Raw genomic sequence first — 13,639 nt, forward strand, 5'->3', positions numbered from 1 at the left:
GCCTTTCTGATTTTTTTTATCCTTGTGAATTTAAAGCTTCCAGTCAAGTTCAATATTATATTTCTAAGCTTTACTCATGTCATGATTTGAGAGGGTGCTCACCTATGAAAATGTGCTGAATACATTAAAATTACATTAAAAACGAATATATCACCCTATTAGGTAAAATTATTTTTGAAATACTACAGCTAAAGGTAGCACACTCAAAGATAATATTTAAAGAATTATCTAGTTAGCATTCCCATTAATGTTACATAGTCCCAGGACTATATTGTACATTTGATCATATTTAAAGGGATCATCCTCAACACAAATTAATATTTGCAGTAAATAGTTCAAGTGTTTTTCCTATTTACCTGCAAGAGCAGGACCTGCACAAAACAAATGCAAGAATTCTTTGGTTTACAAGAATGCTATATAGTGCACTGAAGACCATTATTTGTATCTATTTTAATTTTATAAAGAAAAACACCAGCATTGCTTTCTATATTTTTATTGCAATAAAAGGATAAGATATACTTTCAGATAGACATTAATTATTTAAATTATATTCCAGTAACTGCAAAGACAATCCTTTAAATTATATCAATCCAAATATGAACAACTAAGTGGTTAAAGAAGTTAAAACCGCAAACGATAAAAGGATAGTCCTTCTTTCTGAAATGTGTGAAGCAGCATATATACTACAATATACAACATACTGATACTGTGCAACACTCAAATACAATTTGAGATTTTAAAATGTATTTCTGCCAATATCTACAGTACAGCTACTGGCACACTGGCAAATCTTTCCTTTAGAAAGACAAAATGGAAACAACAGAAACACAAAAATTGCATGTGTCTGGTAAGAAAAAGAAGCAATATATGGAAAACTAATGCTACTTTCTGTGCTACTGTAACTACAAACTGTATGGTCCGCTTTTAAATTACACCCTTGAAAAGGGATTTTTTTTATATACTGAAGTACAATAGGCTTATGCTGGAAACAGTACATTATACTTTTCACATGTCTAGCCGAGAAGCATCCAAATATCCGGTTTGCGGGCAAAGTAATCAATCAACTTTTTTGTACTTCTAGAGCAGCAGCCACAAAAAGTACTGATGCATGGACAAACATTTCTTTCTCAGCATGAAAGTACATGTTGTTTTTTTTAAATAAAGGCGGATAATATCCTTAGTGGAGACGTTGTCTTTACAATTAACACATTGCCCAAGTGAAGACCGCAGAGGCACACAGCAGTGTTACATGATGACAGAAAAGTACTGGAATTGTTTCAGACCGTGCACCTTCACTGACTGGCATGTCTGAACAGAAGGGCAGTTATAAAGAGTGGGCAAAATAACCAAACCATGGATGATGTAAACAAGGAAACGAAGGAATATAACTTGATATAACAATATTTTCAAATTGTTGGAACAGGTCTTAAAATGCCACCTGAACAATTGAACACATTTTGTTGTGTTCTATGTGACCATGACTGAACTGTAATAAAAAGATGAAGTTATGGTAACTGCTCTGGAAGCAATGCATTAACAGATCAACAGCATTTGCAAAATTACCAGCTGTTTCAATTATAAACTAACCTAAACACTATTACAGTCTGCAGTAATAGTTTGTGGTTAGTTAGTCTGTTTTAGATTATTTTTCTCTCATTTGAAGAACCATTTACAAAAAAATGAATACAATAAAATTCTAGACAGGCAATCCTTATACCATTTAAAAATACCCCAGTATTAAATATGCTACTAATTTTAAGGTATATTTTGATATTCCAAATAGTATCCTCAATTAAAAAAAATGTATTAATTTGCAACATGAGCAGGTAAATCATTATAAATTGTCAGCAGTTTGAAGAACAGGCTCATTTTGACTTTCCACCCAATTGATATTAAGGATATTTTGAACAAAATATTGTCAAAATAAAACTTTCAGTGATGCCCTAGAGTTTTTGCCTCCCAGACTGGCAACTTTCTACTGGTATTGTGAAGTGTTATCCACAGTTGCTTGGGGTTAGTTGGTATGTTTTTAAAATGTCACCAATTTAAAACTGTTAAATCACAAATTCTGAAGTACTGTACAGGAGAGAAAACATGAGGATTTTTTAAGCCATGAAGACCCAAATGTGCAACAAGAATGAAATGGAAATGTGCAGAATAAATATTTCAAATGTCCAATGAAATATCTGCTCTGGTATGTGATCTCTCAGAGACTGGTTTGGATTATTCTAGTTAATTATAAATTTCATGTTTGTTTTAGCGGACAGCAATGTGCATCGGAAGGTACATCAAATGATTTTGATTTACGTTTAATTAAAGTCAGTACACATTCTTAATAACATTTGGTGTTTGGCACTATCCTGCTTTTTAATTCAGAACATTGTTCCATGCAGAACCAATTTTCAACATGTAAATAAGTCAAGCTTACTATGCTCTTTACTGACTGGTTGAACTGGAATATGATCACCCTACCCTCCAGCAAGATAAAAAAAAACTACTTTCTTGCAAAGAGCTTCATCAGTACCAAATGATTTATTGAGGCATTTTATTCAAGTAAATGATGTTTGAACACATGGGACCAGACTGTTTTGGATTAAGAACTACACCCACACTTCTCAATAGAGTGACCTGTATAAATGGGACAGAATACATTTTCCAAACACAGTTTCCAAATTCCAGACTATACTAAGACAGGTTTGTACCCAACGTCAGACATTCCCTATCTATTGGCAATGGAAATACTAAATGTACTTATGTACAAAAAACTCAGATCTTCAATGTTGGTGACCAACAAACATTGACATTGCTGCCCCTTCTTCAGCCATATAAAATGGAAACTAGGTCTCCGTACTTTTTTTGTAAATAACTTCAATCTGACTTTTGAAAGACTTTTGCATTCACAGTCACTATGAGCCAGGCTTTTTTAGAGTTGGGCCATTTTAATATCCATACCATAAGGCACAGGTACAAGGAGACCACCCAGAAACACTGAACAGTTCACTCATGCATTTTTCACTTTGGCCAAAATGTTTCTTCAGATAAGCCTCACCAAACTGCATGGAATGTCACTGTCTATTTAAGCACCACTGTTAAAACTCCTGAAGGTAGCCAGACTACATCAGCAGATGAGAGATGCAGCATGCACTCATACATGACTGACTCTGCCTTCTGCAGGCTGTTGAGTACATCAGGCTGTTGTAGGATGGCTAATCTTTTCAATGAGGCAGTGGCGTCTGAAGTTTGCACAGTTGGGTCTATACCGGTAAGAGGGCAGGGGATTCACATCAGAAATCTGTCTCATTGTTACACGTGCTTTTTATTTAACAGTTATAGACTTACCAGGTCACTTTGTGTAAAGAACAAGTCTCGCATGCTCACGGAAATTACAATTTGCCAATTTGCTTAAAAGTGGATCTACGTTATGCTTACATTACATACAGCCCCCTCAGCTCAGTTCACCCACTTTTGTCCTGTTAACTAAGATTTTGTGGATTTTAACACACTTCTGGTGATAATTTCAAAATAGACGAGAGAAACTACAACGCTTTCTTCTTAAAGGGTCTCAGAATGTAAACATCACTTAAACACAGGCATTTAGTTGGTTTCTAAATGCACTTACAACTGTTATGCATCATTCAACCAATTGCTTTGGTGTTCGGAATGGTTAAATTTTAGATACAGAAGACACATTTTAAAATAAGTGTACAATTACAGTTGCTCAGCTACACAAAGAAAAACACAAAGAAAAAGTTTGCATATGTGCCCAGCTGAGGGGGCTAAATGAACAAAGTAACCAAGACATCTGAATACTGATGTATCACAGCTATAAGTTCACGAGTTTCCTAAAACAAGTACTGTTTTAAAGAACACAAAACCAGCACAACAGAGAAACAGGACTAAAGGAAAAAAAGAACATTATCCCCGGGAGAACCACAAACTTCAAATAGTGTGACTGGTCTGACAGTGGGAGGAATTCAATATCACAATAAGGCTTTTTTATCTTCGTTATTTTTTTGTGTTTTTATTTTCAGCCGAAACTGCCACGTGTTTCAATATATTTGGAAGATCACCCAACATAGGAAAGCTTCTCTCTTCTGCGAGTTGGAATTCGCAGTCCCAGTGGAGAGCACCTTTTTTTTTTTTTTTAGGTTTTTGTGTGTAAAGGCCTGGCTTCGTCGTCGTCCTCCTCCTCCTCCTCTTCTTCCTCGTACTCACCCTCCTCCTCCTCCTCCTCCTCCTCCGTGTGCTGCTCCAGCTCCTCCCTGGTGATCATCTCGAAGTCGTTGCCGTTGCTGTGCTGCGATCCCTCGTCCTCCCGCCGGTCGCTGTCCGTGTCCGACTGCCGCTCAGCCCCCGAGCCTTCCGCCGCCGTGCCAACAACCCCCGCCTTGCCGTCCCCCTCGTCGCCCTCGCCTTCCTTCTCCTCGCTGTCCGATTTCTGGGCCTTCCCCACCCCCGCCGCAGCCTCCGGCGCCTCCGTTTTGTCGCCCACGGCCTTCTTGGAGTCCGAGCGCGGCCCCTTGTACTCGTGCGTGTAGAGGGGCCTGAAGGAGTCGATGAAGCCGACGTCAGCCGTCAGGTTGGGCAAGAACCAGAAGTGGTGGCGCCCGCCCGTCACCACCCAGATGATCAGGAACAGGATGCACCGCGCTGCAAAGACAGAAAGCACAGCAGGATGACCACGCAGTTCAAGGGCTCTGCACATGACGTTCTTAATGTGGAGGACTTCAGGCTGGCTCGCTTCAAACAGCAGCTTCACTCCGTTAAAAGCACAGCCTGAATGTTTATCAAAACAACACCTAACCCACACTTGCTAAATAGGTTGAGTTCCAACAGGATGGAAACTCCTGCGCTGCAAGGAGATGAAAACAGACCCTTCTGTACTGCTTAGTGCCTAACATCTATTCCCACGACTTCCGGAATTTATTTTTAAAGAATAGCTACTATTCAGGATGTCTCCGATACAGTTATGAGAACTTGAGGGCAACAAAGATGAGCAACCACCTACAGGGAGTGGGAAAGAAATGAAACACCAATGTAAAGTCTCTCATCAGGGTATTGGGCCATCAAGTTGCCCTTTACCGATGATGTCTTTCCATCACAGTTCCACACACAAATCATTTAAGGCACCGTTTCGTGTGAAATGTCAGCAGGTGCTGCTCACAGAAGCTCCTGTGAAATGTGCCACAACAATCACCTCTCTTTCAAAGTCACAGAGGTCTCCTCTTGCAGACTTGCTAATCATAGTTATAGTCAACCAGACGCATCGACATTATTCTTAGCATACTTGGATGTAGTTTCCTTAATTAACAATTCACACTGGTGTGGAGGCACTTGCAGAGCTGGTGTTCTCCATTTTCTCAGCTCTTTCTATCATTTTTTTAATCCACTTCCTGTATGCTCCCCCATGTACCTTATAGGTAGAGAGCAAACCAGTGCACTTTATATATTGTATCAGGATAATCAATTCATCCCTTTTCTAAACAGTTAATAAGGCAGAAAAAAGAGCAATTCACAAATATTCCTTGCTGTTTCAGTTCCTTACTTCCAGGACCGCCATGTCTTTCTACAGATTAAGCCTACACAGAGGGAGAAAAAAGGTGAGACAGCTTACCGACTGCAAGTAAGAGTATACTGGCAACAAAGCATCCTGCTGCAACACTCAGATAGTAAACACCAACGCGCATTTCAGCTGGCCAGAGAGGGAACAGGGTGGCTGCGATGACTGCAATCACTACCACAGAGAACAAAAACAAGACAGATCCATCAGAAGCCATTTCCATGTACATCTTAGAACAGAGCTGCCTAATTCTAGAGCTCGGGGGTTGCAGTGTGACACCCCGTAGCCTGTCCTGAAAGCATACGGTTCTAAGTGGGACCATGCCTTGAACGGGACATCAGTTCATGGAGGGGCATGCACTCGTTTGTACACAGGAGACACTTAGAAATACCAATTCATCTAGTCAACGTCTTTGGAAGATGGCAGGAAAACCACATGAACATGGAGAGAACAAGCAAACACCCCACAGTTACGACTCGAACCCAGGACCCAAGAGCCGTGAGGCACAGCAGTGCTGTTCTTCACACCACCTCGCCAGGCCAGAATATTTAATGAGTCCTGAAACTCTGCAGGAAGGTCTCCACATAAGCAACGAAATGATTCCATTTCGGGTTTAATTAAGCAACACAGCTAGGCTAGAATGAATACCTGCAGATACAGGGATCCCAAGGATGGGTTTTGGGGCGCCCTGCCTTTCAACAAAGAAAAGCTTCATTACTCATTCGCCTGCCGGGCTCCTGTGCCTCTACATTCTGAAGCTCTACTGAGAGGAGATACTGGTGACGTCTGCACAAGATTTTGCATTGATCAAAGAGGGAATAAAGCCGGTCTCAGGCAGCTCAGCATTTTAAACATTTTAAAATAAACCACTATTGCCTAATTAAATATAACAAAAAAAAACAGATAAAGGTACTTGAATGAAAATTTAATTATTTTACAGGGATTAGCAAGAATTCCACCTTTAATTTCCAACACAAGGGCACTGATATTCCCTATAGGAAAACAACCCATTTAAAGAGTTTATTATGGAGTAGGCGGTTTTACCACAGGGAAACTCAGACCCATTAATCATAGAACGCAACATTAAAATTGACCTGAGCATCCCAAATTGATTCATCATTCACTAATCACTAAGCATCTCAATTGGTAAGTTCAATACCCACCTAATATCAGTCCCATGGCAAATGTTTTCAAATGAACTGGGTCATAAATCCACACATATACCTATAGAGAGAAAAATTCAGGAGTAATCCACTGAAAAAAAAAAGATTTAAAAAGGATTTGGACTTAATGAACTTAATTTATAAAAATGTGATGTGGCATGAAGCTGTAGTCACCTAGAAAAAATAATGTGCCCTTTTCATTCACATTCACCATTATTTGGTCAGCTATGTGCTTTATGCTTTGTTTTATACTTCAAATTATAGAGAAACCTCACAAGAGTTAGTACTCTATTCATTTAAAGTATATGTAAGTCACAACCACTTTAAGAAAGCCCTGTGATCTCTTCCTTATGTGCGTCAGGCTATCCAAGCACATTGATATGTACTATCTTTGAGATCTACTGGTGGTGAACACTGACTTACAGAGTAACAGTTATTATGTGGCACAAAAGGTCACACAGTAACATTAGAGACACTCAGTTAATCCCTGGTGTAAAAAGAATCAGGTTTGATCCTATAATGCTGTAGAATGTAGTGTAGCTCTAACTATGAAATGGTACAGGCATAAAACAAGAACATTCTGTTCTGTGACATCACATGCTTTAAAAGTCCAGCACATTTCCATGGATTTCACTGTTCAGATTGAATCTCTTCAGCCCTTCTCCTTAACTGCCCCTTCACTTCCAATGCCTGCTCTGCCCTGCCTTCCCTCACTTTGGACTATTAAAAGTACAACACACCTCTGCTTGTCCCTGAACAATACCATCATGTCCCACTACAGACCTCATTGCCGTCTAGAAACAGCTGGTCCTCATGTGGCTCCAGCTTGAATTTCTTCTTGGTCTCTTTTTTCTTCTTTGGAGTTCCTGGACTTTCATCCTAAAGGGATTCATGTGTTCAGACTTCTTGTCTACTACAATATTACAGTCAATATATAGTACCATGTACAATAGAATTATACAGTATATAATATGTACACTATAGCGGAAGTGTAGAATATAATGTGATTAAAAAACAGCTGAGAGTAATTTAAAAAGGCTTTATAAAAATAAGTAACGGCAGACAGTCAAATGAAATATTGTCTCTCGATAGCACCCAAACAAAGAAGAGAACTATGTAGCACTGCTTTTCCTTTTTTCACTTTAAGCTTTTTAAGTGTTGAGTTAAGGATCATTACTCTATACAACACTAAATAGTGATTATACTGTGACTTGGAAGCTGTGACAAATGTATTTTCCTTTGACACACAGGATTTATTTTGAAAATAAATTCTTACGCTTTTTTCCTTCTTCGTGTCTGCAGCCTCAGTCTCTTTCTTCTTTTCTTTCTCCTTTTTGCTCTTTTTCTCCTCCTCCTTCCCACTGTCACTCTTGGTTTTTTCCTTTTCTTTTTCCTTCTCTTTTTCCTTTTTGAGCTCCTTTTCGGGTTTCTTCTTCATCACTTTCAGGGCCCGGTGGAAAAACTGCTTCTTCAGGAGCCTGACAGAGGAGGACCAGAGCTGGGTGTCTGTGCTGAGAGGCTGGGGGTCGATCAACCCACCAGTACACAATTTCACTGCACAGACACAAGACTCGCAAGTACAAGCAGGAATACAACCGTTATACTTAAAATCTACATAAACGGCACACAGCTTAAATTCAAACACATGAAAGTTTTAGGACGTTTTGGACAGAATCAGGCCACAAAAAGCCAGACATGCTGCTGATCTGGAGTCCTGGGCTTTTCTCATAGTGCTTTTGAATTATAACAAAATACTAGATACTAGAATGGTTAATGAAGTTTGTACTTCACTGGAATCTGGCCCACTAAAATAAGATTCTCTGGGCTGGAACCATAGTACAGCCAAAATAAAAATGCAAGCCTGGTATTTTCAACACGGCATTCATGGAAACCAGATTTTTAGTCTCAGTAAGTCTATTTACTGGGGACATTTTTCATAAAAAAGTTACACTAATGTGTATTTTCCCCAGGAAGAAAGTCTTAGCTTTCATATTACTTCCTTTAAAAAACATAATTCTTGGAGCACTGTTAGGCAGATTTGTGAAGGATGTCTTCAAGCAGTTTACTCCGGCTGTATAGTCCATGAGGTTAATAATTCTCAAAAACAAATAAAAAAAACCAGAGGAGACAGCCTGCTCCCCACGCACAAACTCAGCACAATCTGTCCACACTGATACTCTCTCGGCACAGACACTGATTCAGACTCATGGCTCAGTGCTATGTCTCGCTAAAACAATGCAGCATCTGTGTAAGGAAAGGCCAGGAAACAAACCTACACAGAAGCAGCTCCAGACACAGAGACAAAACACTGAGGGAAACCGATAACCCTTGCTAGTCTGTACTGGACAGTTAGTATATTGAAGTTAGTATATATAAGCCATGTTATTTTATTTTTGAATCAAGGCCATTTTAAAATACTTTGCTTCTTCCATGTAAAAAATATCTAGTATCACCTTTACCTGTTGCAGTAATCAACCACAGACTCTCTGGTAGTGAACAAAGCCTCCTCTCCTTTCTTCGCTTTTGCCCATTTGGAATCCAACAGACAGTCCACTGCCTTGGAAGCTGGGATTCCACAGAAAAGAAAGGGGTGAACACACAGAAACTGTAAGTCTATGCATCTCCATTCAGTAATCGTGCATAGATAAAGTTGCAAAACAGCTGACTGAAAAGCCATTTTATTTAGCTGTCAAAAGGTTTTGATGGATTTTCTCATTTATTAATCTTACATTATCGTCACAGCCGAATGTACAGAAATCCAAATAACCATCTTTTCTGCTACTAACTTTTATTCCCATTCAATCAAAGTTCATACACATTTTAATTGCACTGGAACGCTAGATTTATTAAATAATTACAATTTCCTTAAAGAAAAAAAGATTAGAATAATTAGTTCTGTTATCAGCAGTTTTCAATTAGCATTTTATTACCTTCCTGTAACAACTAAATATGACTAAAAATTCATCATCAGCTTTTACATCTAAAGTTACAGTTCAAATGCAACGAGTAACCATCTGCCTTTTCTTGATATGTCATTAGCAGCTCTGAATCTTCTAACACGGATCCACTGAAATCTGTCGCCTTTTCTCGCGAGTCTGTTTCTGGACACCCTGTCTGTTCAAAGCCTCCAATAGTGCTATATTCCAGCGGAGTGGGAGAAAATACTGTGAGGATGTAAATCAACCGGGTGCTGAACGCTGTGAAGCCGGCTTTGTGCAATGCTCGTTTGCACTCCTCGAAACTCCAGCAGAGGGGCAGTTGTCAGGTATTGATTTGGGCAGCCCTGCAAATACTCCCAGGAGAAATTAGAGCTGGGAATCACAGAGAAGGCATACTGCATGCACACTGCCAAAGGATAGACCTCCAAAAAATTAGACAACTGAATGAAGAGTCAAACGGCCACTTCAGGAGCAGAACACTATGGCACAGATTGGAAGTAAGAAGGGGGAGGCAGAGCTCATACCGGTGAAGTACTCCACTCTGTGGCCCATCATGTTAGTGGATTTGGTGGGGCAGTTGAACCGGAGATACTTGGCCACCGCCTTCTCCTCCTTGGTCGGCTCACCCACCTCCTGCGGGAGACACAAGCCTTTTGGTCAGAAAAAAAGCTTTTCCGAAAAGCTCAACCTGTGGAGATTTTCAACTTCCACTGGGGCAAACCATCCATTCATTCTATCACTCTGGCGAGGGAACCTTTGTCCAAGGAGCAAAATAACATGCTTTTACACTACAACCCATCAGAATTTGAGCCATTAAAATGAATTAGGTCACAACAATGCCCTTACTTAGGATTTATCAAACCTTAAATATGGTAGTAGTTCAGGTGGGTAGCTGCGTCAGCATGCGTAGGCTGCAAAGGAACAAGTAATAGGTTTATTCCATGCTGAAAAAAAGAAGAAAGAGAACACAACGTTTCGGCCGTGGAGCCTTCTTCAGGTGTGAGAAACCTTAAATATGTTTGTGTGCAGAACTGTAAGCAAAAGTGTGTTTTGAAAAACATTTGAAAATTCTTTTTGTAGTTCTTTTATCCTCACTTTCTGTTATAATTGATTCCCTCCGTCCTGTAAAGCTGTTAATGTAGAGTGCTAATACCCCTGGAAAGGAATCAAAGAAGGACGCCTCTGTGCAGGGCCTGAATGATTTGCTGTGTATCGGGGGAAAAGAACAAGCACAGCAAGAACCTCTCTCAGGGTGCGACGCAACGAGCAGCTCACAAGTCGTACATTACCAGCAGATCAAATCAGAGGAACACCTTCAATTAATGGAAGTGAAATTGAAAGTTCGCGATGCAAGTGCATGTTCTCAGACAGCAAAGTTGACAAGTAAGCGTAAAGAAGATAAAAACGGCTTTTGAGCCTTCTTCAGGTGTGGTGTGTGCTGCGTGTGCTGGTCTCAGACTGGCTGTCTGGAGGAACATGCAGAACAGCACCTAAGAACTAAAACAACACTGCAGTACCAGAACTGCACACCTAATAACACACATCACACAGACTGTCCTTCAACCTGTACTGTCCTTACTTACCCTGTCAAAGGAAAAGACTGAAAAAAAAAAGTTAAGTGAAAACATCCTGGTGAGAACTTCAGTAAGATTCCCGGATTGCACCCTTGAGCAACTTCTTAATACAAAACGCGCTAGGTAATATTTGTCATACATACAACCCATGTTTACGTTCAACAGTGTTGCAAACCGCTTCAAGAAGCTTTTTACAGAACTGCTCAGGCATGACGAGACCCATCCAGTGCTCTCGGGACACAAGCTCTCCTTTGCTCTGTACAGGATCTCACTCACTCAAGCAGCCCAAACAAAACCACACACCCAGCAGTTCTCCAGCCCTGCACACATTTACCAAAACATCCTCCTTAATCCTTGAATCAAAGCCATAGGGCAGAGCCTTCTTATACTGATCAAATACAAAGAAATCTAAAACTACTTACTTGGTTTCTCATTAAATGACTGTAATAGTTTAACCAGGGCATGAAAATCAATGTAACAGGCCAGATAATTACCATACATGATCACTTTTTTAATCCGGGGTATATATTAAATGTGTTTTAAACTTTTAAACCAAAACATGGAATTAATATTAACCCTGAGGCAATTTCTCAGTTGCAGAACTATTCTCAATCCAGTGTGTTACCTAAGATGCAAATAAATGGACCTCCACAGAAGAGAAAACAAACACATTGTGGATACATTTGGTCCACTGTCAGTTCATCACAAAGTGATCGCCTATTAAGAACTGTTTGGTCAGGATGCAGGGTAAGTAAGCTGTGGAGATGCTGCTTACAGATCTGAATGCCACAGCTGGAAACGGCAAGCCTGAAGCATGGAATTTATGAAACTCGGGAAAGCATGCTGAAACAAGTCAAGCAAGAGTCTAAACAAGCAAGCAGATCAATTACAGATCTATTAGTTCTGGTGATTTAGAGCTCAGCCAGAACAAAAACCTCCAGACCCAGGGGTCCCCCAGGAGCAGGACTTGGGAACCACTGATCTAATCAAAGCACATCCAGCCCCTTAGCATCTACAGGGGCACCTTCACTACCAACAGGGTTCCCATTGGGGAAAAAAGAGAGCAAGGCAGCAGATGTCAATTTAAAGTAACGTTCCTGAGCTGAAAACAAAGCTTGCATACACAAACTGGGCGTCTAATAATATTCAGCAGCATCACGAATTGCCTAACGCTTTAATCACAGAGATCTCGGCTCTCTTTTCATCACCCAAACCGTTCCTTGGATTGATCGACCTCAGCTCGCGTTAATGTGCTCGAACACACAATAAGAAAGAGCACGCTGTCAAATATCGATACTAAGAAACGTGCCGAAACAGGAAAGGGAATCCTAGCGAAATTCATCCCTCTGGACATTTTAACAATTTACTGCAGGAATCCGTGGTAGCTGGAGTGGTAGTCACGCTTATTGTCAACAGTATGCTGCATTTATTACTGCATACGTGTTATCAAGCTGCATTTACCGTAAGATACATTTTCAGGATACTACTGCGCTGCAGACGCTAAATCCTCGCGGGCCGCCAGATGTTTCTGCATTGCAACTGCTGTTCTCATAATAAACTGTTTTCTTCTTGTTCTGTTTTCAGACTGAACGGGAGAGGGGGGGGGGGGGAAGGAAAGATCTCAGATCCAAATCCAATATATTATACACTACACCTTTTACGCCAAAACGGAAGTGGACACCTAAGATAAATATTTTCAAGCTCATCTATTATTTGTTTTTCAAACCAAAAAGTGCCAACACATCTGGTCGCTCGTCGCCGGCAAAGTGGTAGTCCAGCACTCCACTTCTCTTATTTGCAGATGAAATAAGCAACAAAGATCTTAGCACAGACGTGTCACATATTTTTAGATGGTCGAAATCGTGCCTAGGGCGGTTAAATTTTAAAGTACAGCCGTCCATCTGCTCAAACAGAAACCAAGCATTTTCGTCAACGGCAGCTAATTGTTAAACTACTTCCTGCAAAATAACAACCCCTTAACTGTCCCCGCCTCCGAGCTCATCCTCTTTAATAAAAGAAACGTTTAGCTCCCCGTCTCAAAAGGAACTCGTGATTTTTCGGCATCACCTGGACCTTCCGTGTCACGCAAGGCCCATATATGCAATTGTCTTTTATATTTTATACCTGGATTCGCTTCTTGTGCCTCCTGCGCTCCGCCATGTTTCTCCAGCCCTGTGTCGGTGTGACGTGGACAGGAAACGAAGCCCCGCGATAGGCGAGAGGCGAGAGGAGAGGGTCCTGTTTCACCCAGCGGTGCTTTCCCAAAGAAGGGTCGAGGGGTCCCATGCAGGGGTCCCCGTTAACAAAGCGGAACATTTCATCTTCCGCCCTGCCGTGTGTCAAATCAGCATGAAGTCATTTGCAGGCTCGGTGGAACTTTTGATCTCTAGTTGTGCTTGTGAA

General features: G+C 40.6%; 1 protein-coding gene across 1 annotated transcript; it reads right to left on the reverse strand.

The window, feature by feature from the left end:
• Nucleotides 1-481: 481 nt before the first annotated feature.
• On the reverse strand, nucleotides 482-13,424 carry sec62 (SEC62 homolog, preprotein translocation factor). Its single transcript, XM_088912958.1, has 8 exons — nucleotides 13,361-13,424; nucleotides 10,187-10,295; nucleotides 9,183-9,288; nucleotides 8,000-8,201; nucleotides 7,507-7,602; nucleotides 6,724-6,784; nucleotides 5,615-5,734; nucleotides 482-4,650 (listed from the first exon to the last, which is right to left on the reverse strand). Exons 1-8 carry the CDS (start codon nucleotides 13,394-13,396, stop codon nucleotides 4,145-4,147), a joined length of 1,236 nt encoding a protein of 411 aa, XP_088769084.1. The 5' UTR covers nucleotides 13,397-13,424; the 3' UTR covers nucleotides 482-4,144.
• Between the last annotated feature and the right edge of the window lie 215 nt (nucleotides 13,425-13,639).

This window comes from Atractosteus spatula, chromosome 4, assembly GCF_055471065.1.
Source record: "Atractosteus spatula isolate fAtrSpa1 chromosome 4, fAtrSpa1.hap1, whole genome shotgun sequence".
Lineage (NCBI taxonomy): Eukaryota > Metazoa > Chordata > Actinopteri > Semionotiformes > Lepisosteidae > Atractosteus > Atractosteus spatula.